Raw genomic sequence first — 23100 nt, 5'->3', positions numbered from 1 at the left:
CAGTTGTCTCCAATTCATCGAAGCCTCCTGCCGATCTCCTGTTCATGCGCATCGCGGATATACGCCCTGGTAAGCGCCCGTGGACGCGCCGAACGGGCAGCGTGATCCCTACAGCACAGAACGTTCGCCTGCACGACGTACAACAGTACTGATGAAACCGTCTTACTCCAACGTCCCTATTTGCTCCTAGACGTCATGTGGTAGCGCAACGCAAAATTGTTGCCCAAGGCAAACAAACCTGATTGTGCGTTCGTCGCTTCAATATTGGCTTTCACCAACAGTCCCCATGTGCACAATTTTAGACTTCTCTAACAGAAATAGAACTCTCTTGGGAAATTGACCAACCCTGCACCGTATAGTTTACATGACCACAACTTTAATAACCCCACGATGTCATTAACGACGCCCTTCGATACCGTCAACGCTGAAGCACTCGCTTCTTGAAGCAGCAGCATGAGCTTCGTATTGTGCGCCACTTCGGTCGAATAATTATGGGCCCACATTGGGCACAAATGCTATCTTTCATGTGAAATGAGTGCTCGTGGATGGGCGCCTCCAACTTCGCCAGGTCCTACACACCCTCGAGGTTCGGCGAGGTCAGTACGATGTCTACGCGTCGGAGTCAGCGATCACCACGACATGCGCCCTTTGCGAACATGAGTAATTCTAACTACGCTGACTTCGCAACTCGTTCTCCACCGCGTTATCGGGCATTAATCAACCTGAGGTCATCAACGGCATACCCTACGCTCTTGGGGTATAACGGCGCTCTGCTGCCCAGCTTTCCAGTAGCCTTATTGGTGCTTTAACTCTCACGTTGTTGGCTACGCTTCAGAACACGGGCGCTTGTTCAATAGCAAAAGCCTTTGGGAGATCGATCAACACCTAACTAGGTACCCAAGGCGAACATACAACAGTGCTTCGGTACTTCATCGCGACACGTCGGGCCTTCTGTGTGCTCTCCACATGATTGACATTGCCACTTGCCTCGGCTGCGAACATTCCTTTTTCTCAACTGCTGTCCATCACCATAGGGCTGTGCGAGCTGCGGAGGAACCATCAGGTCATCGTACGCAGTTCGCAAAACGCAGAAGTTACCAGGGCTGCCTCAAGATTTCGGTCACCTGGTAGTATACTTCCATCAGCCAGTAGACTTCTAGTGCACAGTTACTCTCCGCGTCTTTGTGACATCAACTACCGAAACCCTTTTTTGTATAAGGTTTGAGATAGGTCCGAACCTTGAGGCTCCAGGGTCTGCGGGGATCAGGGTCCTTCGGGTACCGGGCTGGTAGGATTGACTTCGATCGCACATGGCTCCCAGTCGAGGCAAAAGGTAATGTGAGTAACGGCGATACAGGTTCGATTCTCAGAGAAAAGTATATAATGCCGTCCCGTGCTTATCCATCTGTACTTCATTGTCTGAAGACCATTCTTTGCCTTCTTCATCATGTTGAACGAAACTATTCACGACCTGCTGGTCACTGACAAGCCCAGCCTTGTTCAAGGCGCAATGTCAAATGCCTACGTGCTTCGCTGGAAGCTCGTCGGGGCCATTGTGGTCCTCATGGCTGTTACCCAGATCACCAAAATGATCTACCGGGCCCACATCGACCCTCTGCGGGCCATACCCGGACCTTGGATCAGTTCAGCAACATCAGCCTGGATCCGCTGGCAACGTTGGCATGGCAGACTGTCCTTTGAGGCAGACAAGCTCATGACAAAGTACGGACCCATCGTCAGGATCGCACCGAATCTCGTCATTCTCAACGACTCCGAGTCAGTGGAGAAGATCTTCGTCAGGAAAGATCTCGACACTTCGCCAAAATCTATTCGAGCCCTTCGTGTCGGCGGCCATGACTGGACTGTCACGTACCCTCAACATCCCATCGCGCGGCAAAGACGTCACCCCGTCATGATTGCTACTACGACAAAGAACATGAAGTTCTGGCACGATACCTTCGTGACCAACATCGAAGCCATGGTCCGTGATCTCGGAAAGACAGAGGGTCAAAAGTCGGAAGACATTGTCTACCACCTCCGCATCTGCACCCTCAAGAACTCGCAAGTCGTTATGGGCGGTACAGGTGTCGACCTCGAGTCCAGCGAATTCCCACACGTTGTCGGCGAGTACAACTTTCTCGTCGTTTGGCGTCTGTGTCTCCCAGAATGGCTATTCGCATGGCTCCAGTACAGCCCGTTCGCCCATGCGCGCTTCCGCGTACGATCCAGTGACAAGCTCTTTGACCTAGGCGCAGCGCTGTGCAAGCAGGCCAAGGAAATGGCCGAGGACTCAACCGCCAACGTCTTCAAGCTCTTCACTGACCCAGACGCAAAGTACCCCCTCGAAGATTCATGGACGGACCCGGAAATCGGCGCGGAAATGGCAGGCCAGGTACTCGCTGCTACTGAGACGACCTCATCAGCCCTCGCATTCATCTACTACGAGCTAGCAAAGAACCCAAGTCTTCAAGAAGAACTGTACGAGGAGGTTGCCGCCCACGAGGGTTACGAAGAGCTTGACTCGTTGAAGCTCCTTTGTGCATGCGTTAACGAAGGTCTGCGTTTCCGCCCACCAGTCGCTCTAACAGGTTCCCGCCTCGTACCAGAGGGTGGCATCAATGTCCTCGGCTACCACCTCCCCGCCGGCACGGTCGTCACCACACAGTCCCTCAGCATGTCTCGCCAGCGTCCCGACCTCTTCCCCGACTTCGATACCTACAACCCGCGACGCTGGCTCGTCGAGGATGAATACAGTGCTGAGCGAAAGAAGCATCTTGTTCCTTTTGGTGTAGGAGCGAGACGCTGTCCAGGAGGCAACATGGCGACGTACCAGATGCGAGTCATCTTGGCGGCTACATTCAGGGCGTTCAAGGTTGAACTTGCGCCGGAGACAACGCCAGAGGCGATGGCGCCTTTTGAGGCGAATGGATACAGGAGCAGGCACGATCGATGTGACCTGATCTTCAAGCCCAGGACCGCGTGATGTTAGGTGTTGAGGCTTTCAATACTCTATTTTCTTTTCTCTTGTCTCCTCTAGTACTTATGTCACTCCCTTGGGCAAAGCGTGCCGAGTGTATGGATGACTTTGATGAATTGGAACATATCTCATCATCTCCAATGAGCAGGATGTTCGTCTCTCATTCAAATTGCTACAGGATATACCCAAGTAGTGCTTCTGCAAGCACAGGAAGTTTGTAGAATAACGTCAAAATCAAGCGTCGCGTTACTCACATTATGGCATGACCAGATTCGCGATCCGATCCGTACAAACAATGCGTGCATCAGGTATATGATCGAAGAGATACCAGCCCCCAGCGAGGAGGAGCATTGCCGTGGTGGCTGGCGACAAGAAGATGCCTGCTAACACCGGAACAGGTAGGTGCGAGCGATGACGCGTATCCAATGACGTCATTACGTGTCTCCCGAAACACCACCACGCCAAGGTACGCACAAAGCTTCACGATGACCAGCCAAAGTCAAGACATGTCACAAACCAGGAACCTCTCTCTTGTCCTACGCTGTAACAAAGCGCACACGGCGCATGTAGGAGTACGTGGTCACATTCCAGCATCGCGGGCGATCCACAACGCGGGGACAAAGAGCTGTATGTTGCGGGGCTTCCGATAGGGCCTCGACTCGCATCTTGAAGCAGGCTTCCCATTACTCTCGGAGCAATCAGATCACTTTACAAACTCACAGATCACTCATCCAATGCCATTCGCATGGACGACTACGTCGACACCTCGGCCGCAACCGCAGCCGCCTTTGTACCTGTCATGCTGTCCGGGTCCTTATCAGCGCAAACGCCACAGCCGTACTCCCATCGCGCATCATCGTGCGTGTGATCTACATATGCGTTGTTTCAGACGCACCATATGCAGCACGCGGAGCTTAACGAAAGCTTGATAAAAGCTTGGAAAGCTTGGTCGCATGCTTGTAGGCCCATGATCGCGGCTGCGACAATCCGGCCGGTGTGACCGCCTGTTCCTGGTCGAGCGCTGGTGATTGGAGCGTTTGCAGTTGGGCAGGTAGGTTTGCTTCTTTCAAGGTGGGCGTGATGCATGCGTTGGTTGGAAGGCACGAAGGTATTTATGCTGCCTCGTCGTCGTTGCTTCGAGGGAAGTAATTCTTTCTCGACTTTGTCTTGTTGCATCAGTGTTGTAACAAGAATCTCATCACCAACATCCACAAATCCATCAAATCCAGCAACACAATATCGCCATGGCATCTCTACAACGCCTCGCGATCCAGCGTAGCCCAGCCTACAAGCCCGCTGGAGTCAAGAGCTACGTTTATGCCATGACCAAGTGTTCGTCACCAATTTCGAACATCTTACTCCACCTTCCACTACTGAACTGACACACGTAGATGGCTTCCACCCTACGAAACCTGGTCCGTACTTCCAAGCCAAGGTCATGTCGCAGCAAGGCAAGTTCGGCCGAATCGGCGGCCGCATGCGATCACGCTACGTTCTCAAGAAGCGCAACGAAACATCGGCACCAGGCGGTGCACAGAGCAAAGCCGCAGCTCCAAGCGACGGCACTCCAACTGAGGGTGAAGTTCCCGCCGAAGACATCCAGAACGACTCCTTGTATCTCTGTGAAGTCGGCGTTGGAACACCCGAACAGAAGATCTACCTCGATTTCGATACTGGATCTTCAGATCTCTGGGTATATTGTGTTCTTTGACGATTTGATCTCATCACTAAGATATACAGGTCTGGTCCACCGAACTTCCCAAGAACATCCTGAGTTCAGCAGATGCGTCGAAGCAGCAGGTCGCTTTCGACCCCTCAAAGTCAAGCACATTCAAGAAACTCGACGGCGAGACATGGAAGATCTCGTACGGAGACTCGTCTTCCGCGAGCGGTGACGTCGGTACTGATGTCGTAAACCTGGGTGGTCTCAAAGTTGAGAACCAAGCTGTCGAGCTTGCAAAGGAGCTTTCGCAGCAATTTGCCGAGGGCAATGGCAGCGGACTCCTTGGTCTGGCCTTCAGTTCCATCAACACTGTTTCTCCAACCCCACAGAAGACGCCAGTCGACAACATCATCGCACAGAAGAGCGCTAAGGAGCAGCTGTTCACCGCGTACCTGGGTAGCTGGCGCGACACGAACGAGGCTGACAAGGGCGAAGTAAGTGTCTCGTGCCCTGTACTCTTACTCAATTCTAACATAACCCCAGAGTTTCTACACCTTCGGTTTCATCGACCAAGACGTCATGACCGCCTCCGGCGCGTCCGAGCCCAACTACGCCGAAGTCGATAACAGCCAAGGCTTCTGGCAAATTCAATCCACATCCGCCACCATCAACGGCCAAACCGTCGACCGGTCTGGCAACACCTCCATCATGGACACCGGCACCACCCTCTGCCTCGTCTCCGACGACCTCGTCGACGCCGTCTACAAAGCCATCCCAGGCGCCAAATACGACCAGAGCAACCAAGGCTACGTCTTCCCTACTTCCACTGCAGCGGCCGATCTTCCTGAGATCAAGCTTGCGATTGGAGACGCCATGGTGACGTTCCAGAAAGAGGATTTGGGGTTTGCGGATGCGGGGGATGGGATGGTGTATGGAAGTATTCAGAGTAGGGGATCCATGGATATGGATATCTACGGTGACGCGGTGTTGAAGGCTATGTACGCGGTAAGTTTGCGAAGACTCGTGTTGTTGTTCGTGGGATGATGATGCTAATGTGGTATTCTAGATCTTCGATATGAACAACGGATCCCCGAGATTCGGCTGGGTGCAGAGGAAGGAGAAGACTCAGAATACTGATGCGCCGCCTTCATAGTGGACTTGGAGTGCGCTTTTCAGCAGAGAGGATGAGCTCAGATTCCTGGATCGAGCTGAGTATGTCGTTACACAGTGCATGATGTAGCAAGTAGCTTCAGGTTATGACAGGAATGCTTCTAGTGGCTATGAGTACTATACGTAATGAACATACGGATGCTCATCTTCTGTCTCTTACATCACACGTTGACCTATTATAATGACTACAACACAGTCCAAGAAGTTCCTTTATAGTGCAATAAAGTACGCTTCCATATACATCGAATTCCAATTCTGGGAAAGAGAAGCACCAACTTTTGTCTCGCAGTAGAGACAATGTATAGCGAACACTGAAACCAGTAGCCTCATCTTCTCATTCCAACTATACAGCTACGCACCAGACGGTACCAGACTACATCATACACCCATTCGACTTGCTAGAATGCAAATCCGAAACATCCAAGCGTATCCTCCGTCCCTCAACCGTCAGATAGCTCTCCACAAGCCACTCATACCACACCTTGCGGTCATCCGTCTGCCTCCAGAAACTGACTTCGACCTCTGAGTTGGCAGGAAGCTGCATGGGAGTCTGCAACGCAAATTAGCCACCATCCTTATTTTCTATGATCAGTGAATAACATACCTTGAGTGGGAACAAGATCGGGAACCAAGAAATCATATCCTTGCTCTTCGCCTCCATAGTGACTGGATTCGTGCTCAACTCCACCGGTCCTTCTGATCCACTGTACAGTACGGTCTCGAAGTACGCGCCGAGACCGTGACATACACCCGGTTCTTGGATAGGGAAGGCGATACGGCAGTAGCGCAGGTTATGTTCGTTTGCGCCGTCGCCGCCGCTGAAGCCACCACCGCCACCTATCGCCGAACCACCTTTCCTGAGCGAAGATTGTGCTAGAACGGCGGGAGGAAGGGGATGAGTAAAATCCCAGGCTGTTTCAACCTTGGGTGTGAGGGGGGCCTCGAGGTTAAAATGCTGCATCCGTGTGCCGTTGCTGAGCTGTTTGGATGCCACTGTTTCTTCGGAGGAGGTGGAAAGATAGTCGAATTGAGTGAGCATGACGACCCATGGGATATCGAAAGCGTTGGGATCGACGCTGGTACTTCTAGTATACAGGTCGGACCAGAGCTTTGGCGTGGAGATGGGAGTCAAGTGCGCGGTGTAGCTGGAGGGTATCGAGATGCCGTGAGTGGGGTTTAGGACGTGTTGCACACCATCGAGACATTCGGGCGATAGCTCGTTGTCGGCGAAAGAGCCGAGAAGCTCGCTGACGAGGATGTCGACTTTGCCGAATGTGCCGTCGGCGAGGGTTGGACCTTTCCAGGCGCGCATGTCGGTCTTAACGACTGTGACGCGTCCGCCCCAGGTTTCGATGTTGTGTCGTTGAAGCAGAACGTATGCGTTAGGGTTCTTTTCGATGGCGTAGACTTGTACGGGTACACCGGAGCTTGCGCTGGCATTTAACGCGCGCGTTACAAGCGGACCTCGACCGGATCCTACGACTGCGATAACGACGGCACCGTTGCTGGAACTGGTTGATTTGCTCTCGGCATGCCAGTCTTTTAGCGCTTGAGCGATGGCGCGCTCGTACCACGCGTACTTGATTGGATCCTTTTCGAACACCTCGTATGTAATAGATTCGAGGTTGTCTGTCAGGGGTTGCAGTGGGCTCTGGAGATAGTCTTGGAATCCACCACCAAACCGTTCGATCTGGCTCTTAGGAGGCTGATTGCGCTGCAAGTATCGCATGTAGCTCAAGTGAGGTGTTGGGTCGTTGTTGCTACTGCTCTTTTTAGGCAACTTCTTTGCGATCTCGGCTGCTTCAGCTGGGGTTGGTGCGACTGTTCCTGATGATCCTGGGCTCGGTGCATCTTCTACAGTGCGAGGGGATAGATGACCTGTGGAGTATGACATTATCATATCCGGGTCATCAATACCTGGTAGTTGGCCAACATCCGAGATGAGTAGCCAAGGCCCGCGCTGCAGGCGCATGCAACGGAAGATGAAAACCTGGTGTGCTTTGGACAGGACGTAAGATTGACGAGCGTTGACTAGGAAAGAGGAAGCGTGCAAGTTGAGAAGTCGTACAGGCTCAGAGAACCAACGTGACTGGACAGCCAGCGATGGCAGGCGACGCGGCATATCGAGCATGACTGCTAACCTATTATGGTACTTGCAAATCGATCGAATGGTGTTCCACGCATCCCACGAGCTCCAAGATTCGACGTTCTTCGACTCACTGCTGGCCTCGAACTCAGGCCTGGCGAATCGCGCTAGGTCACCCATGTCGTCCTTGCTGGAGTCTGACTGCGTTCCATCCATGGGTAGTTGCACGTGCAGCTGGATGTAAGATCCAGTGACAAGCGCCTCCTTGATAGAACGAGCATACTGAGATACGCCGGTCTGGCCGTGAGCGAGTCTTGGTCCAGGGATGACCAGATTGGTAACACCGCAGAAAGCTGCATAGGCAACCTCGAGGTGGAAGACTTGGCGCGACAAATGGGAGATGATCGGGTCTGGCGAAGACAAATCGATCCATGAGCTGGTAAATGCTACCAATTGACTAATAATCTCATTCGGGCTAAGTGGTGTATCAAAGTTGTCCAAGGCAGGTATCAAGGGCAGCGGTTGGGAGTGCGACTCAGCGAGGGCTTGGGTGTAGGAGTTGAGCAGACTCAAGACGCGGTTCTGAAAGTGGTCGTTGGTGATGGTGCTAGTGAGCATATCATACTGGAGGGTGTCAGTAGGGTTCTTGCTAGTCTTGGAGGCACTTACTCCGAGATCTTGGGCATGCTGCACCAACTCGGGCGAGACGTCCAGGGTGCGCTTCGACTCATGTTGGCCAATATAAAATACGGGCGCATGTTCGCCCATGCCTTCCGAGTAGTCCATAACAGTATCGGGGGTAGTCAGGCCAAGATGAGAAAAAGTGTTAGTGGAAGAAAAGTTGGTGAATGTTGCGGACTACCGCGGGGTCAGCAAAGTCGCGGATGCAATGCTGCGGCGCGCGACCAGGGATATGGAGCGCGATGACAGCGGCAGGAACGTGGAGTAGAGAGAAGGAGCCACCAAGGGTGGAGAAGGTATATTTACTACATGGCGGCGTGTGGATATTGCTGTGGTGCCTTGCAGCCTGTCGTCGATTGCGCCAAGCGCGAGCAGTCGCGGTAAGTGGAGCTAAGGGCCCGTCGCATAACTTTTTCTGGGACGGCGAGTGCAGCCGCCATCCACACGCGCAAACTCCGCCAGCACCACAATGACAGCCATGACGAAGCGCGAATACGGCGACGACGACAGTGCCCGCGTCAAGCGCGTCAAGACGGAGGCCAACGGCGAGGGCAAGATGGACGCGGCGGCGAATCCGTACCTGGCGCACTGGAACGACGACAAGCCCGTCAAGAGCGAGTACAGCGGCAGCGGCACCGGCCTCCAGGGCTTCAAGAAGCATGCGACGACGACTGCGCAGGCCAACGCCGCCGAAGACGGCCCCAACAACGCCTTCACCGGCCGCCCGCTCTCGAGCAAGTACATGAGCATCCTCAAGAAGAGGCGAGACCTGCCCGTCCACCAGCAGCGCGACGAGTTCCTCAAGCTGTACCAGGAGTCGCAGATCCTCGTCTTCGTCGGTGAGACGGGTTCTGGAAAGACGACGCAGATCCCGCAGTTCGTCCTTTTTGACGACCTGCCCCAGCAGAATGCCAAGATGGTCGCCTGCACCCAGCCGCGCCGTGTCGCCGCCATGTCCGTCGCCCAGCGTGTGGCCGAGGAGATGGACGTCGAGCTGGGCGAGGAGGTCGGATACAGCATCCGTTTCGAGGACAAGACGGGGCCCAACACCATCCTCAAGTACATGACCGACGGAATGTTGCTGCGCGAGGCCATGAACGACCACAACCTCACGCGCTACAGCACCATCATCCTCGACGAGGCTCACGAGAGAACCCTGGCCACCGATATCCTTATGGGTCTGCTGAAGGAGGTCGTCTTGAGGCGGCCGGACCTCAAGCTCATCATCATGAGTGCTACGCTCGATGCTACCAAGTTCCAGAAGTACTTCCACAACGCGCCCCTGCTTGCCGTACCTGGACGAACCCACCCCGTCGAGGTCTTCTACACGCCCGCGCCCGAGCGAGACTACGTCGAAGCCGCCCTGCGCACCGTCCTCCAGATCCACGCCACCGAGCCCGAAGGCGATATTCTGCTGTTCTTGACTGGTGAGGAGGAGATTGAGGATGCGTGCAGGAAGATAAATCTCGAGGCCCAAGACCTTTCTCGTGAAGGTGGTGCTGGACCACTCGTCGTATACCCGCTGTACGGAACCCTGCCGCCCGCACAGCAGCAGAAGATCTTCAACCCTGCGCCTCCGCCCGCAACACACGGCGGCCGCCCCGGACGCAAGTGCATCGTTTCCACCAACATTGCTGAGACATCTCTCACCATTGACGGTATCGTCTACGTCGTAGACCCCGGTTTCAGCAAGCAAAAGGTCTACAACCCCCGTATCCGTGTCGAATCCCTCCTCGTTTCGCCCATCTCCAAGGCCTCAGCACAACAGCGAGCTGGTCGTGCCGGACGTACGCGTCCCGGTAAATGCTTCCGCCTGTACACCGAGCAAGCCTTTAAGAAGGAGCTCATCGAGCAGACCTACCCCGAGATTCTCAGATCAAATCTGGCCAGCACCGTGCTCGAGTTGAAGAAGCTTGGAGTCGACGATCTGGTACACTTCGATCTGATGGACCCGCCTGCGCCTGAGACCCTGATGCGTGCGTTGGAAGAACTCAACTACCTGGCATGTCTCGATGACGAGGGTGAGCTGACCACACTCGGAGGACTCGCCTCGCAGTTCCCTCTGGATCCCGCATTGGCAGTCATGCTCATCACATCGCCTGAGTTCTACTGCTCAAACGAGATCCTATCGCTCACTGCGCTCCTCTCTGTACCACAAATCTTCGTCCGTCCAGCCAACAACCGAAAGCGCGCAGACGAGATGAAGGAGCTGTTCGCACACCCCAAGGGCGATCAGCTTACCATGCTCAACGTCTATCATGCATTCAAGAGCGAGGAGGCGCAAGCAAACCCGAAGCAGTGGTGTCACGACCATTTCCTCTCTTACAGAGCGTTACAACAGGCCGACAACGTCCGTCTCCAACTCAAGCGCATAATGGAGCGCGAGGAACTTGAACTTATGTCAACGCCGTTCGAGAACAAAAAGTACTACGAGAACATTCAGCGTGCACTTGTTGCCGGTTTCTTCATGCAAGTCGCCAAGCGCGATGGCAACGGCAAGAGCTACATCACCGTCAAGGATGAGCAGAATGTTCTTCTGCACCCTAGCACGGTTCTTGCAGAGGATAGTGAATGGGTCATCTACAACGAGTTCGTCTTGACAACCAAGAACTACATCCGAACAGTGACCTCCGTGAAGCCGGAGTGGCTCATGGTGAGTGCATCCTTTCTTACTTTAATGCACGTTTTACTAACATCTCCCAGGATATTTCACCAAACTACTACGACTTGTCTCAGTTTAAGAAGGGTGAGATCAAGACTGCTCTGCAGCGGGTGGTCACCAAGCTCCAGCGGAAGGAGGTAGAGAAGGGAGGACGGAGATGATGCGCTTCGAATGCGCTGTGGAAGCAAATGTAAAACAGAGGTCCAAGGCAAGCGGACATGGGCAGCATCATGGGCGCCGTATAGAGGGCGCTCGATTTGATGTAGTGCTACTTGGCGTTAGGCTTGCTTTTGCATCAGATGACATGATTGAAGTCGAGGACGCTGTAATGAGCGTCGGTCTAATTACATCACTACCATCTTCACATTTCACTCTTGCTGCTGGTATCGACTAACCGTATGTACGCTAGCGTTGACCCCCACATGTCGGTCTCTGCGCGTGCCGACATCTCCAACTTTTTCTCAGCTCAGCATTTCCGCGACAACGCGATCGCAAACCACATTACGCGACGTAATAGGCTCGGTCTCTCTTGAAAATGGCCCCAGTACAGAGTGAAGACGCGTCTTTGTTCCACATCGAGCGCATATCGCAATACGTCTGCATCCCACCCTCATGTCTCGCGGATCCCTTCTCAGCAGTATGCGCAACAGTACTATCACCACTACTCCTCACGTACTTCCCACCTGCGAAGGGCGTAGTACTCGCATACGAAAATGTAGAGCTGCAAAGTACACCACCCGCCGTATCGGATCCGAAATCCAAGAACAAATCACAGTCACAACAACGAAGCGAATCCAGTTCCAACGACAATGCGCCTGTTGAGCCGTTGCTACTCAGGCATGTCGATGAATACGCAGCGCCGTTTCTTTGGGTCACAGCCTCTTTCATCGTGTGGCGCCCAACCCGAAATGCATACCTCACCGCGCACATCACCGACCAAGCGAAGACGCATCTCACACTCGCACACCTCAACACCTTCCCCGTGAGCATACTCAAGGAATGTCTGCCCTCAGACTGGTCGTGGCATTCGGAAGAATCCGGTCAAACGAAGCAGGGCTGGGATGGGAAATTGTCGGACGAGGGAGGCTGGTGGGAGAACGGCGACGGAGAGAAGGTGGAGGGCGAGCTACGAGTGAGGATACGAGACGTTGAGGGTAGGATGGATGGAAAAGGAAAGGGCAAGGGTTTCTTGCGCATTGACGGAGCGCTGGTTTCTGAGGAGGAGATCAAGGCGGCACAACAGAAGGCTGGCAAGGGGAAGAGGAAAGCGACTACGAGTGCGATGAAGGCACAACCACAGAAGCAGGCGGAAGGAGAAGTCATGGAGATCGATTCGGACTAGGTCGTGGGTGATGGGACACTATACGGGTCTATTTGGTCGGAAACTCTGCGAGATACGCAGCATATCATTCGCATCAAAACGGCGTTATGGCGTTTAAAAACAAAGCAAGATGCAAACTCCAGCATCTACGATACCGCACAAATGTAACAACCTTCATCAAACGCTCCACTTCCCTCGTGAGCACAGACCAATCAGACAACGCACACCTCCGTCTCCCGCCGCAGCAAACCGCGGCACGCATCCCCCATCAAACCCAACCCATCCCACCACCCTCCAACCTTCCACCAACCACCCACACTCTTTCACCCCACCCACTATATTACTGTATTATGTCTTCATCCAAGAAATCCTCCTCCTCATCCTCCCGCAAATCACGCTCCCACGATCCCATCTACGAGAGCGGTTACAGCAGCAGCAGCAGCAGATCCTACGGCACGACGTATAGCAGCATGTCGCCTTTCTGGACGATTGGCACGCTGCTGGGGGCGAGCAGTGTGGCGCTGGGTGCGTTTGGGGCGCATGGGTTGAAGAGTCGGATTAGGGATCCGGGGGCGTTGGCGAATTGGGGGACTGCGGCGAATTATCAGGTATGTGACTTGTTGTGTGTGTGAGAGAGAGAGAGAGAGGGGGGAGTTTGATGTATGGGATGGGTATTTGTTGCGGAAGGAGAGAGTGGTTTGTGGATGAGGTGCCATCAGGCGCAAGATTTGCCCCTCCTCGCATTGGACACCGCACCCCTTCTGTCTTTGTTGAATTGGAACCTATGCTAACAATAGATGTAACAGCTCGTTCACTCCGTCGTCCTAACCATGACATCCGTTGTCGCGCCGCAAAACAAAATCGCTATGGCCCTTTTCACCGCCGGCATGACCATGTTCTCTGGGAGCATATACCTGCTTGTGCTAGATGCGAAGAAGTACAAGCAACTGGGGCCTGTCACGCCAATTGGCGGCGCTTGCCTTATCGCCGGTTGGCTAGCGCTGGCCGCGAGGGGAAAGATGGTCAGACTACCTAGGAGCGCGTGATGGATGAAGACAAAGGATTGATGGAATGGACCGGGAAATGGACACTTGTACAGTCGAACACCGCCTGCAGGTCTGGGATATCACGAGATGCATGAGATACTTGGTTATGAGCATGATGAATGACAACAAATTGCTTTTGGCAAATTCTGCAACGACTCGAAATCTTTTGCCACAGGGCAACAGCTCTTCAGAAACAGATCGTGAGATCGAAATAGCTACACCGGTTCTTGGGAAATCCACCACGCAATGACTAGGCTCAGATCAAGATCTTTAGCTCCCATGACTCGAGACGAGCCGCACCCCACATTCGCAAGCCTAGAACCTCATCTTCAACGTCCATCCCAACCAGCTGTGTGCTGGCGTCCCGCTCAAACACGTCCTTTCACGTGTCGCATATCCAAAACTCTGGTTCGGGACCAAATGACCGTTATGGCCCCCAAACATGTCCCATTATGACACGCTCCGGCACTTACCCCCCACTTAGACATGTAGCGTGTGCCGCAGGAAGCGGCTGCATGGAATAGCGGCTTTCTACCTTGTAAGAGAAGAGAACCCTGGAACTAGGGTAAAAGCAATGTCTTTCCATGCGAAAGTATCGTCTCTTTCCTCACATTGTTACGCAGCATGGATTCAACGAGTATTGAGACACCATCAACAACGTGGCTGCCATCAACGCGCCATATCCTGGGTCTCGCGGGCCTCTGGCTAGTATTTAAAGTGCTAGAAGCTATCTACAACATCTCGCCGCTCCACCCGCTGAGTTCAATCCCTGGACCAAGACTGGCGGCTGCGACGTACTGGCCGGAATTCTACCACGATGTTGTCAAATTCGGTTGTTATACGAAGGAGATCAGCAAAATGCATAGGGTTTATGGTGAGCTCATCACTAGCTATCTTATACCAGCCCGCAAGCTAATCAATGACATCTCAACCAGGACCCATCGTGCGAATTAATCCCAACGAAGTCCACTGCGACGACATCCGCTTCGCAGACGAGATATACGCAACTGGTAGCCGAAAACGCGACAAGCCAAAGCACCAAGTCAACGGATCTTCGTAAGCCACTAATCCCACACATACATGCCAGCCATATAGTCTCACTAACCTCTCCCAGTATCTCATTATCCGGCTTCGGCACCATCGACCACGACCTCCACCGACTCCGGCGCGTCCCCCTAGCAAAATTCTTCTCCAGAGCCATGATAACACGGCTCGAACCCGAAATCCACAGCCTAGTCCAACAGCTCTGCGACAAACTACTACGGCAATCCGGCGGTAACAACGAACCCTTCGACATCGCCATGGCATACAGCTGCTTCACTTCCGACGCCATCTCCAGCTACAGTTTCGGCGAGAGCTTTGGGTTTCTCGACCAGGAAGGGTGGTATCCGAATTTCCGAGAGCCGACAGCCGCAGTGCTTAGACCCGTTTTCGTGTTCCGGTTTTTTCCTTGGACGAGTAAGAGTGCGGCGCTCGCGACGACTTTTATCGATTATTTGCCCAAGGATATCGCGTTGATGGTTAAGACTTTACAGGTTGATTTGCCGAATAGAGTGCTCAAGGCGAAGGCGGATCTTGACGCGGGAATCACGTACGACCGACCAACGATTTTTGCTTCGCTCTTACAGTCTGACCTCGGTGCCGGGGATAAGGGCGTGGTGCGCCTAGTCCACGAGGCACAAGCTGTACTGGGTGCCGGCACAGAGACCACGAGCTGGGCTCTGGCCGTGATGACATACCATCTCCTAACCAACCCCCAAATCCTCGCTAAGCTTACCCAAGAACTGCAAACCGTTGTAGAAGACCCGCTAAACCTCCCTGGCTGGACCGTCCTGGAAACACTACCGTACCTCGGCGCTGTCATTCAGGAAGGACTGAGACTATCCTACGGCGTTTCTAGCCGTACAGCGCGTATCCCGACGGAGGAGACGCTGCTGTACCGTGGCGAGTGGAATAAGAAGCCTGTTGAATACGTTCTTCCTAAAGGCTATGCGATCGGCATGTCGTCGTACGTTACACATCACGATGAACGCGCTTTTCCCGACTCTTATTCTTTTGCGCCTGAGCGGTGGTTGGATGAGAGTAATCAGAGGAGGAAAGAGCCGGAGCGTAGTATACTTTCTTGGTCGAAAGGGAGTCGCTCTTGCTTGGGGAAGAAGTAAGTGGATTGTGATTATTCTGAGTTGGAGATGGATGACTAACATTGATCTTGTAGTCTGGCTTTGTGCGAGCTTAATCTGTGTCTCGCTGCGACGGTGCTGCGTGTGATACCGAAGATGCGATTGTTTGATACGACGGAAGAGGATGTGGCGTATGATCATGATATGTTTGTGCCGATGACGAAGGATCATAAAGGTGTGAGGGTTACAATCGAATAGTGTAATAAATAGTCACTCTATAATTTGAACGAGTCAAAACGCTCGATGTATGCGGAAAAAGCTCCTGTTCTCGTTCATTATTAGATTCCGAATATCGCTTTTGATTTGTGGTATCTCATACTGAAAATAATCCTTTGCGCCGTATATGCGTTCTCCTCGTCTTTTCTCCACACAAAACACGCGCTCTGGCTCTCTCCGATGCCCTCTACAAATACTCCTTCTTCCTTCCCGTCCTCGTGTACTGGTTGAGATGCCACTCAACATCCCCCTCCTTATTATCCAACGTCCCCGCCCTAATCTCGAATAACCTCATGCTCATCCGGGGTCCCACCTCTGCCAGCTCCACAGACTGGTACCCTGTTTTGACAAAGACATGGTGTCGGACTTCAATTGTATCCTCGATGTTTTTGAACGTAACCACGCGGTTTCCCACCTTGGCGGTGGCTTCGCGGGGCGGGAAAAGGTGTTTCAGGATCTGAACGCAGCGTTCTCCGAGTTTGGTAGAGAAGCCTTCGAAGATTAGGTGGGGGTAGGATTCGGAGACTGTGCCACGGGAGGCGTTGGGGATGTCGGCGCGGAGGACTACGTTGCTGGGGTTATGTTAGTAGGTGTTGTTTGGAGGGGTGGGATATGGCTTACTGTAATGAGAAGCTGGCGGTGGGGCCGTGGGGGAAATGCGATACTGTCAAGGCAGTGGGTGTTCCTCTGTGCTCGTGAAGAAGGACGATGTCGCTGAGTCCACCGGATTTGGCGCTTTCGACGAGGTTTGGTAGGACCATGTTTCCGCGGTTCAATCGTATTGACGTAGGTAGCAGTAATCTGATTTCCTTGGCGAACGTCCCCAATCTACTGGATGGATCTATACCAGCATTAGCATGCCGCTCTCTCTTCCCAGCTGTCTCAGATTTATGTACCTCTCGAAGTTGTGACCAATATCCTCGGATCTACCACACCCGATAGCTGCGCATACTCGTCGTCGAGTCCTAGCTCTTCCTCTGCCGTTCTATCCGCCCTGCTCTCATCGTATTTGAAGTCTTGTCTTAAATTCTGGTCGTTGGCGACATCCTTGGAAAGTGGCTTGCCGCTCGCGAGCGAAGCTTTCAGCGCTGCTCTTTTCGAAGCGAGTTCGGCGTCGCGAAGGGTAAGCGCGCGGCGGTAGAGGTAGTCGCGACGTTCTCGGGCTTGTTTGCGGATCATGTTGGCGGTGTGTGGTGTGGATTGGGGTGAAGCGCATGCAGAAGTCGGAAAGTTCGCGACCGAGCGACGAAAAGAAAAGTGGGTCGCGCAGCTTATCGATAAGATCACGCCCATACGAATACCTCGGACTCCCGATTTCACTCGTAGACATCAACCTCATCGTACCGTAATTCGTTGTTGGAGTGTACATTAAGCACTCCCAAAGTATGGCTAAGCTATGTACAAGAACGTAAACTTCACGTCTTCCCTTTCCCGGCCCAATCCACAATCCTCTCCACCTTCATAAACCTCATGCAGTACTAGAGATATTCTAGCCGGAAGAACGCTCATAGACCCAATCTCGAAATCAAACATCCACTCCAAATCCCACGCAATGATCCACCACAAAGTCCGGGGTTGATCCGCTCAGACCACGTCCACTACAGCAGGTGTGGTCAGCAAGCAACAACATCAAGCCCGTTCCTAGACCAAACGTACCATCGGAACATCCACATATTGTTAATCATCGCATTTAATCCGCTCAAGCTCTAAAGCTCTGCCCTCTCCGCTTAGGAGGATACTCAATCTCCGACTCCACATCCCAGCACTCGTAAAACGCAGCCCAGTCACCCACAAAGTCTCCGTCTACGGGGCCATAGTATTTGCCGATGGGATACCCAACGCCGCGAGTTGATTCGCTGTAGAAATTGCACGTGGTGCCTGGGTCTACGTGGTAGCTGACAGGTTGGATGTAGTAGCCGTCTGCTCTGTCCTGAGTGATGACGCGGATGTTGTTTTGGCCGGTGGTGTCGAGCATGTAGGTTTTACCGTTGCAGTCGGTAACGTGGGCGACGGGGCTGAGGGGGGGTTAGTGAGTGAGTCTTAGGTTGAGCTGAGCTGAGGTTTGGGACTTACGGGAGGGCCTCAGCAGCAATAGCGATGGAAGAGGTGAGCACGGAAGCGAAGATGAATAGGGTGGACAACATCGTGGGGAACTGCATGGTAGACGTGTGGTTCTTGGTTCTTCACTGCAGAAGAAGTACGGTGACTGCAAAGAGGTTTATAACCAGATGCGTCAGGAAGACGATTGCCGTTGTACTACAGCCACAGCGTTGCACAAAGTTCTCGACCGTGATAGCGCCTTCCCAACACGAGCCCGTTACCGTGGAACGCGAGATAAAGCAAACAACAAAAAAACAAAGAAAGCATCTTAGCGCGCTCTGGAAGCTACAACGCGTCCTCGAAGTAGTTACTTCGCTGCATGGACTGTATGTATTTGGCAAGCTTGGAAAGTTCCCAACGCTACATACCCCAACATATATAGCATGCGCACGCTAGCATTCAGCCCTTCAGCCTTGAGTGAGGGGTCCAGGCGAGCAGCTGTAGTAGTTGGGCGCTTTCTTCCAACGCCGCTCTTCCTTGGTCAGAAGTCCGCTGCAGCGCGAGAACTGGTCGATGTGTTCGTCTCCGCCGTTGTTGCATGTACCCGAGTCGACAGCGCTAAAGACGAATCAGTAAATATCCATCTGTTGCTCTCATCGCTGAATAACTTACTAGTACAAGTAACAGTCGCAGTTGAAGGCCTTGAATCCGGTAATCTCCTTGTAGTCTTTGACGGGAATACAGCCACCCCATTCAAGACGCTGGTGTACTTTGTTTCCGATCCAGGTCTCGGCGCAGATATCTCCTTGTGTGTGACATTCGTCACGTGCGGCGAAGACGCTAGGGCTCGCTGGGGAGGATCGAGGGGCGGCAAGAGCGAGTGAAAGGAAGCCGAGTAGGCTAAGCAAGGAGTAGAAGTGATACATGTTGTCGGGGCTGTCAGGAGTGAGTTGTCAGAAGGTGTTGAGTTCTGTGAGAAGGAGCAAAAGTCGATCCGCGACTTCTTATATCGACTTCCAGGAATGCGCCAAGCCGGTGCGTGAATCACTTGAGGAATGCGCGAACGTACCCGGTGAAGGCCCGGGCCGCGCCTCCCTCGCCGTGGGTCCAAAATGTGCGGGGAACTACGAATTCGCTCTTGCGAAGAATTGATCAACGCTCGCGTATGTGCGTATATATTGCCAGCTCATCAATCGACGCACCTGTGTGGCGTATCTGGGGGCCGACTCACCTCTTCGAACGTCAGCTCCAACCACTTCAGACCCCACTCGTATCGGGGTCTTTGAGAAAACCGTGCCGCGACGATGGATGTTCGCCGGCGCCTGAATGGAGCGTGAATGGTTTCGCAGTCTGTTCTCTTGTTGCGCGTGCGGATGACAACACGATGAAGGTGCCAGGCTGCCGCATTACGAGTCGATTGTAAGCGATCCAGGCTGATGTATCAGTCACGCGCATGCGTCTAGCCAGAGACAATGACGAAAGAGATGTTATGTTTTGCTGAGTGAAACATGATTTGGCCTACCAACGCCGTAAACATACATTATCGCTAAGAAGCCACCACTAATGCCAGCACTGCCATGCTGATACAACATTCACAGTTGTGACAACCGCCAATAGTTCCGGCCGCATCCGAGTCCGCCATGATGCTATTAACCCAAGGTCGCGCACTTGTACCACTTGGGATTGGGGTCCTCGAAGCAAGGTTCTTCGCCAGGCTCTCCAGTCGGTCCCTCATACATCGGTGGATCGGTAGCTCCTTTGCAGTCGTCCTCGCTCCTACGCAGTAGTTGTCAGCCACTATCATGATTTCACTCAAACACGGGCTCGAACAGCATGTAGCTTCCAGGCAGTGGTATTGTCTCACGCAGGCGCGTCGTCAAAGGCTACGTATCTCTCAAAGTGTATTGTACTTACAGGTGGAACGAACATTCACAGCCTCCAAACAAGCTGTAGGCGTACGCGTCTTGGTATCCTGGGATCGTATCGTTGTAGTAGATCGCCGTACACTCGGCTTGGGCTGGGGGATATGCGGAGATACCAGCATAAGCGCTGCTGTTTCGAATGGTGAGAACGTAACCGCAGTTGTATGGCTCGCCGTAGAGTTCTGGAGTGGTCGCTAAAGGAGCTGATAGTGTGATGGGCAAGCTGGAAAGCAAGCTTGTGAGGATGGTGGCTAGATACATCTTGGCTTTTGGGGAGTTTCGCTTCGGTGAAGACAGTATATAGATTTGTCGTTGTTTTGAAGGCGGTTTGGTGTGTAGAGTAACAAAGGGTTGAAAGATAAATTTAAAAGGCCTTGAAGATATCTTTGAAGTTTGCGTCGGATGTGCTTGCGTTTACTGATGCTTGTGGTGAGAGGATGTAAAGCAGGTCTAAATACCACATGTGAATCGCGATGAGCTCATCTCACCATCTTCGCCAGTGGTTACCGAGCTGTCAAAATGCAAGATCCCGTCATCAGCATGGCTTTGGTACTCCCTCCCTTGCCTATCATGGACGTTGAGCGTCGCACACATATACCGATTCCATGTCACCTTCGCCTTCTTGACGAATGCACCCACGACGGTGCCCTATCAAGCACAGTAAACACGATCAGGAGCCATATGCGCAATATGTCGGTCAAGCCGAGTTGACGTGTTCGGAAGTAGGAGCAGCCTGACCGCCGAACCGCGCCTCTACGGTGCGACGCTGAAATGTATTCGAGACAGTAGTAGCAGTAGTATGGCGCAATATCTGTGTCGATAACATAGCTTTGGTGTGCTTGGCGCGGTTTGCTACTTCATCTCTGCGAAAGCGCGATCACCGATTGGATGCCGGCAGCGGTGAGTATAGCTAGAGGTGTTACTGCAACGGTATGACGAAAGAAAACGACGAGAAGTAGCGCTTGATGCAGTCGTACCAATCCTCTATACGGATGTATTACGAACAAGTTTAGCAGCATCAGTACGGATACAGCTGGAAACGAAAAGCGGTATGTTACAGTGTATGCCGTGTTCTAAATATCCAGGATATGGCATCAAGAAGAGTGGACATGTGCCATCGCGCATGAACCATGAGTTCGTAGCTGGCAGGTAACATCCCGAAATAGTCCTGTATTTTAACATCTTTGTGGTAACTCACGCCGATCGATATCAAGAATGCAAGATAGTGCATACCTGTACGGCGGTACAGGCCACGAATGGTGAGATTGTTTGTATCAGGCTTCGGACGAAGACTTGATGCCGAGGAGATCGATGTGACGTGACGCGCGAATTTGACGGCATAGTAGAGGTGGTCAGGAGACGTGGAAGGAAGGCGCATCAATGTTGGAAGACGATAAAGAGGGGCGGCCTTAGCGTCCACGTGACAGCGCGAGATCTTGACGCGCCTGCATATTGGCAATGGACCAACATACCCAGACCACATCCGAAATCAACTTTGACAGCCTCCCAGAATGAGCCGCGCAAGCATAGAACAAGCTCTTACGGGCTTGATACCCACATTGAGCGGTCCTCTGCCGCCCGAATTGATAGAATTGGCGCTTTCTCTCCTGACGCGTTCGCGAAGCGTCGCGACATCTATGAAGCCGGATGAGGAGATCGCGCGACCATACGCATGTGCGCAATTAGCATGTGAAAGGTAAGGACTTTAAACTTTATCTGCGCTCTGATACTGACCTCCAAAGGCTAAAGAAACGTCTCAACCTCCCTACCATCGCATCACGACCGCCCTGTCCCCCACGGATATACAAAAAACTATACAACTACCTCAGCAGCGCACTCCCCGACAGTACAACCCCTCGCGAACCAACAACACCGAGCAAACCAAAAGCCTCAGCCCCCGCCTCAGCACGCAACACACCAAAAACGCCGTTGAGCGCGAGGAAAACACCGAGAACCGCAAGGAGGCTTGACGACAACAATGGCGAAGCACCAGAATGGGTCATGCCTACGATACGCTCCCTGGCCAAAACGTTCGAATACACAAGTCTGATACCACACGTATACACAGGCGTGGAATCGATCTACCCCCTCCTATCCCGCATGTCTGCCGCCGCCGCCGAAACACCCAGCAAGCGACCGAAACGAACTACAACCACTACTTCGTCATCGGGAGAAGTCAGCGATACCCGCGTACTCAGCTTGATAGTCGTAGTTTTTCTCCTCGTCTATTCGCGCATGAAAGACATCGACGTCTCCATACAACAATACAACGAATGGCTCGCAAAAGCAGTGAAGGCTGTTCTGGTCCTCTCTGCTACAAAGGATGTGGAGGATGGTGAGCTACAAGCCAAGATAGAAGAAACGATGAAGATGGCGAAGGAAGAGGGATGGTTGCAGATGCAGTGGTTCGATAGTGTGAAGCCGCAGGGCGATGGGGAGGGGATGGAAGGTGTAGAGATGGGCGATGATGCGGCGGCGGCGGCCAAAGCGAAGAGTATGGGCCTAAGATCTGGTGGGAGTGATTATATCGGGCTGGGGACGATGATGCAGGACGCGACTGACTATTTGGGGGAGCGCCAGCAGGAGGATTATACGAGATGGAAGGAGGATATACTAGCGAGGGTGCGTGAACTTGAGGGAGCTGCCTAGCGGCGGAATTTGCGTTGCGGAATACACGTCACTAAATGTTGATAAGTGTATGCTTCCAAAGACGATGTATCCATCCGCCCTACTTATAATTTTGCAGAATACGATACAGATTGGAGCCTTTCCAGGATGCTGGTGTCATACCGCAAGAGATTGGAGCAAGTGCTATTAGATTCTGGGGGTATCCGCACCATGTTCTACGTACATGTCTACTCACGCAAAGCCCTCCCTCCCCCTCCAGCCACGCCCGTCCTTCCACATGCCGCACCGAGCTCTAGGCCATCATGCTATGCAAGCGAACCAGATTTGTCCCGTTGTCCCTAACGCTAATGAGCTTGGAGTCGATCCGTCCAGTCTCCCTCTTGACGGCAGCGTCGTCTCCACCAGGCTTTGTCACCTGGTCCTGCGGTACATCTTCAATGGCGAAGAAGATGTGCATATCGAACGCGAGCCTCCGGTTTCTGCTGGGAGACTTCACATTGGTTACAAC

General features: G+C 53.0%; 8 protein-coding genes across 8 annotated transcripts; 6 read left to right on the top strand and 2 right to left on the bottom strand.

Annotated features, from left to right (window-relative positions):
- Positions 1-1447: 1447 nt before the first annotated feature.
- J4E92_007232 (uncharacterized protein) lies at positions 1448-2983 on the top strand (the record flags this gene model as incomplete). The annotated part of the gene is made up of 1 exon (XM_051498595.1): positions 1448-2983. One exon carries the CDS (start codon positions 1448-1450, stop codon positions 2981-2983), a length of 1536 nt encoding a protein of 511 aa, XP_051351529.1.
- Positions 2984-4883: 1900 nt separating this feature from the next.
- J4E92_007231 (uncharacterized protein) lies at positions 4884-5684 on the top strand (the record flags this gene model as incomplete). Its single annotated transcript, XM_051498594.1, has 2 exons — positions 4884-4888; positions 5186-5684. The coding sequence occupies 2 exons, from the start codon at positions 4884-4886 to the stop codon at positions 5682-5684; spliced, it is 504 nt and encodes a 167-aa protein (XP_051351528.1).
- A 3362-nt stretch (positions 5685-9046) lies between these two features.
- Positions 9047-11400, top strand: PRP43 (DEAH-box ATP-dependent RNA helicase prp43; the record flags this gene model as incomplete). The annotated part of the gene is made up of 2 exons (XM_051498593.1): positions 9047-11230; positions 11281-11400. 2 exons carry the CDS (start codon positions 9047-9049, stop codon positions 11398-11400), a joined length of 2304 nt encoding a protein of 767 aa, XP_051351527.1.
- A 374-nt stretch (positions 11401-11774) lies between these two features.
- Positions 11775-12581, top strand: J4E92_007229 (uncharacterized protein; the record flags this gene model as incomplete). Its single annotated transcript, XM_051498592.1, has 1 exon — positions 11775-12581. The coding sequence occupies one exon, from the start codon at positions 11775-11777 to the stop codon at positions 12579-12581; it is 807 nt and encodes a 268-aa protein (XP_051351526.1).
- Positions 12582-14464: 1883 nt separating this feature from the next.
- On the top strand, positions 14465-15768 carry J4E92_007228 (uncharacterized protein; the record flags this gene model as incomplete). Its single annotated transcript, XM_051498591.1, has 3 exons — positions 14465-14473; positions 14542-14549; positions 14721-15768. 3 exons carry the CDS (start codon positions 14465-14467, stop codon positions 15766-15768), a joined length of 1065 nt encoding a protein of 354 aa, XP_051351525.1.
- A 421-nt stretch (positions 15769-16189) lies between these two features.
- Positions 16190-17181, bottom strand: J4E92_007227 (uncharacterized protein; the record flags this gene model as incomplete). Its single annotated transcript, XM_051498590.1, has 3 exons — positions 16190-16574; positions 16624-16843; positions 16899-17181. The coding sequence occupies 3 exons, from the start codon at positions 17179-17181 to the stop codon at positions 16190-16192; spliced, it is 888 nt and encodes a 295-aa protein (XP_051351524.1).
- A 520-nt stretch (positions 17182-17701) lies between these two features.
- On the bottom strand, positions 17702-18146 carry J4E92_007226 (uncharacterized protein; the record flags this gene model as incomplete). The annotated part of the gene is made up of 2 exons (XM_051498589.1): positions 17702-18017; positions 18142-18146. The coding sequence occupies 2 exons, from the start codon at positions 18144-18146 to the stop codon at positions 17702-17704; spliced, it is 321 nt and encodes a 106-aa protein (XP_051351523.1).
- A 3812-nt stretch (positions 18147-21958) lies between these two features.
- J4E92_007225 (uncharacterized protein) lies at positions 21959-22613 on the top strand (the record flags this gene model as incomplete). The annotated part of the gene is made up of 2 exons (XM_051498588.1): positions 21959-21962; positions 22033-22613. The coding sequence occupies 2 exons, from the start codon at positions 21959-21961 to the stop codon at positions 22611-22613; spliced, it is 585 nt and encodes a 194-aa protein (XP_051351522.1).
- Positions 22614-23100: the final 487 nt, after the last annotated feature.

Source organism: Alternaria infectoria, assembly GCF_024043175.1.
Source record: "Alternaria infectoria strain BMP 0036 chromosome Unknown scaffold_11, whole genome shotgun sequence".
NCBI classification, from domain to species: Eukaryota; Fungi; Ascomycota; class Dothideomycetes; order Pleosporales; family Pleosporaceae; genus Alternaria; species Alternaria infectoria.
Note: the sequence above shows the minus strand (reverse complement) of the source record. Positions and strands in the feature narration are given on the sequence as shown.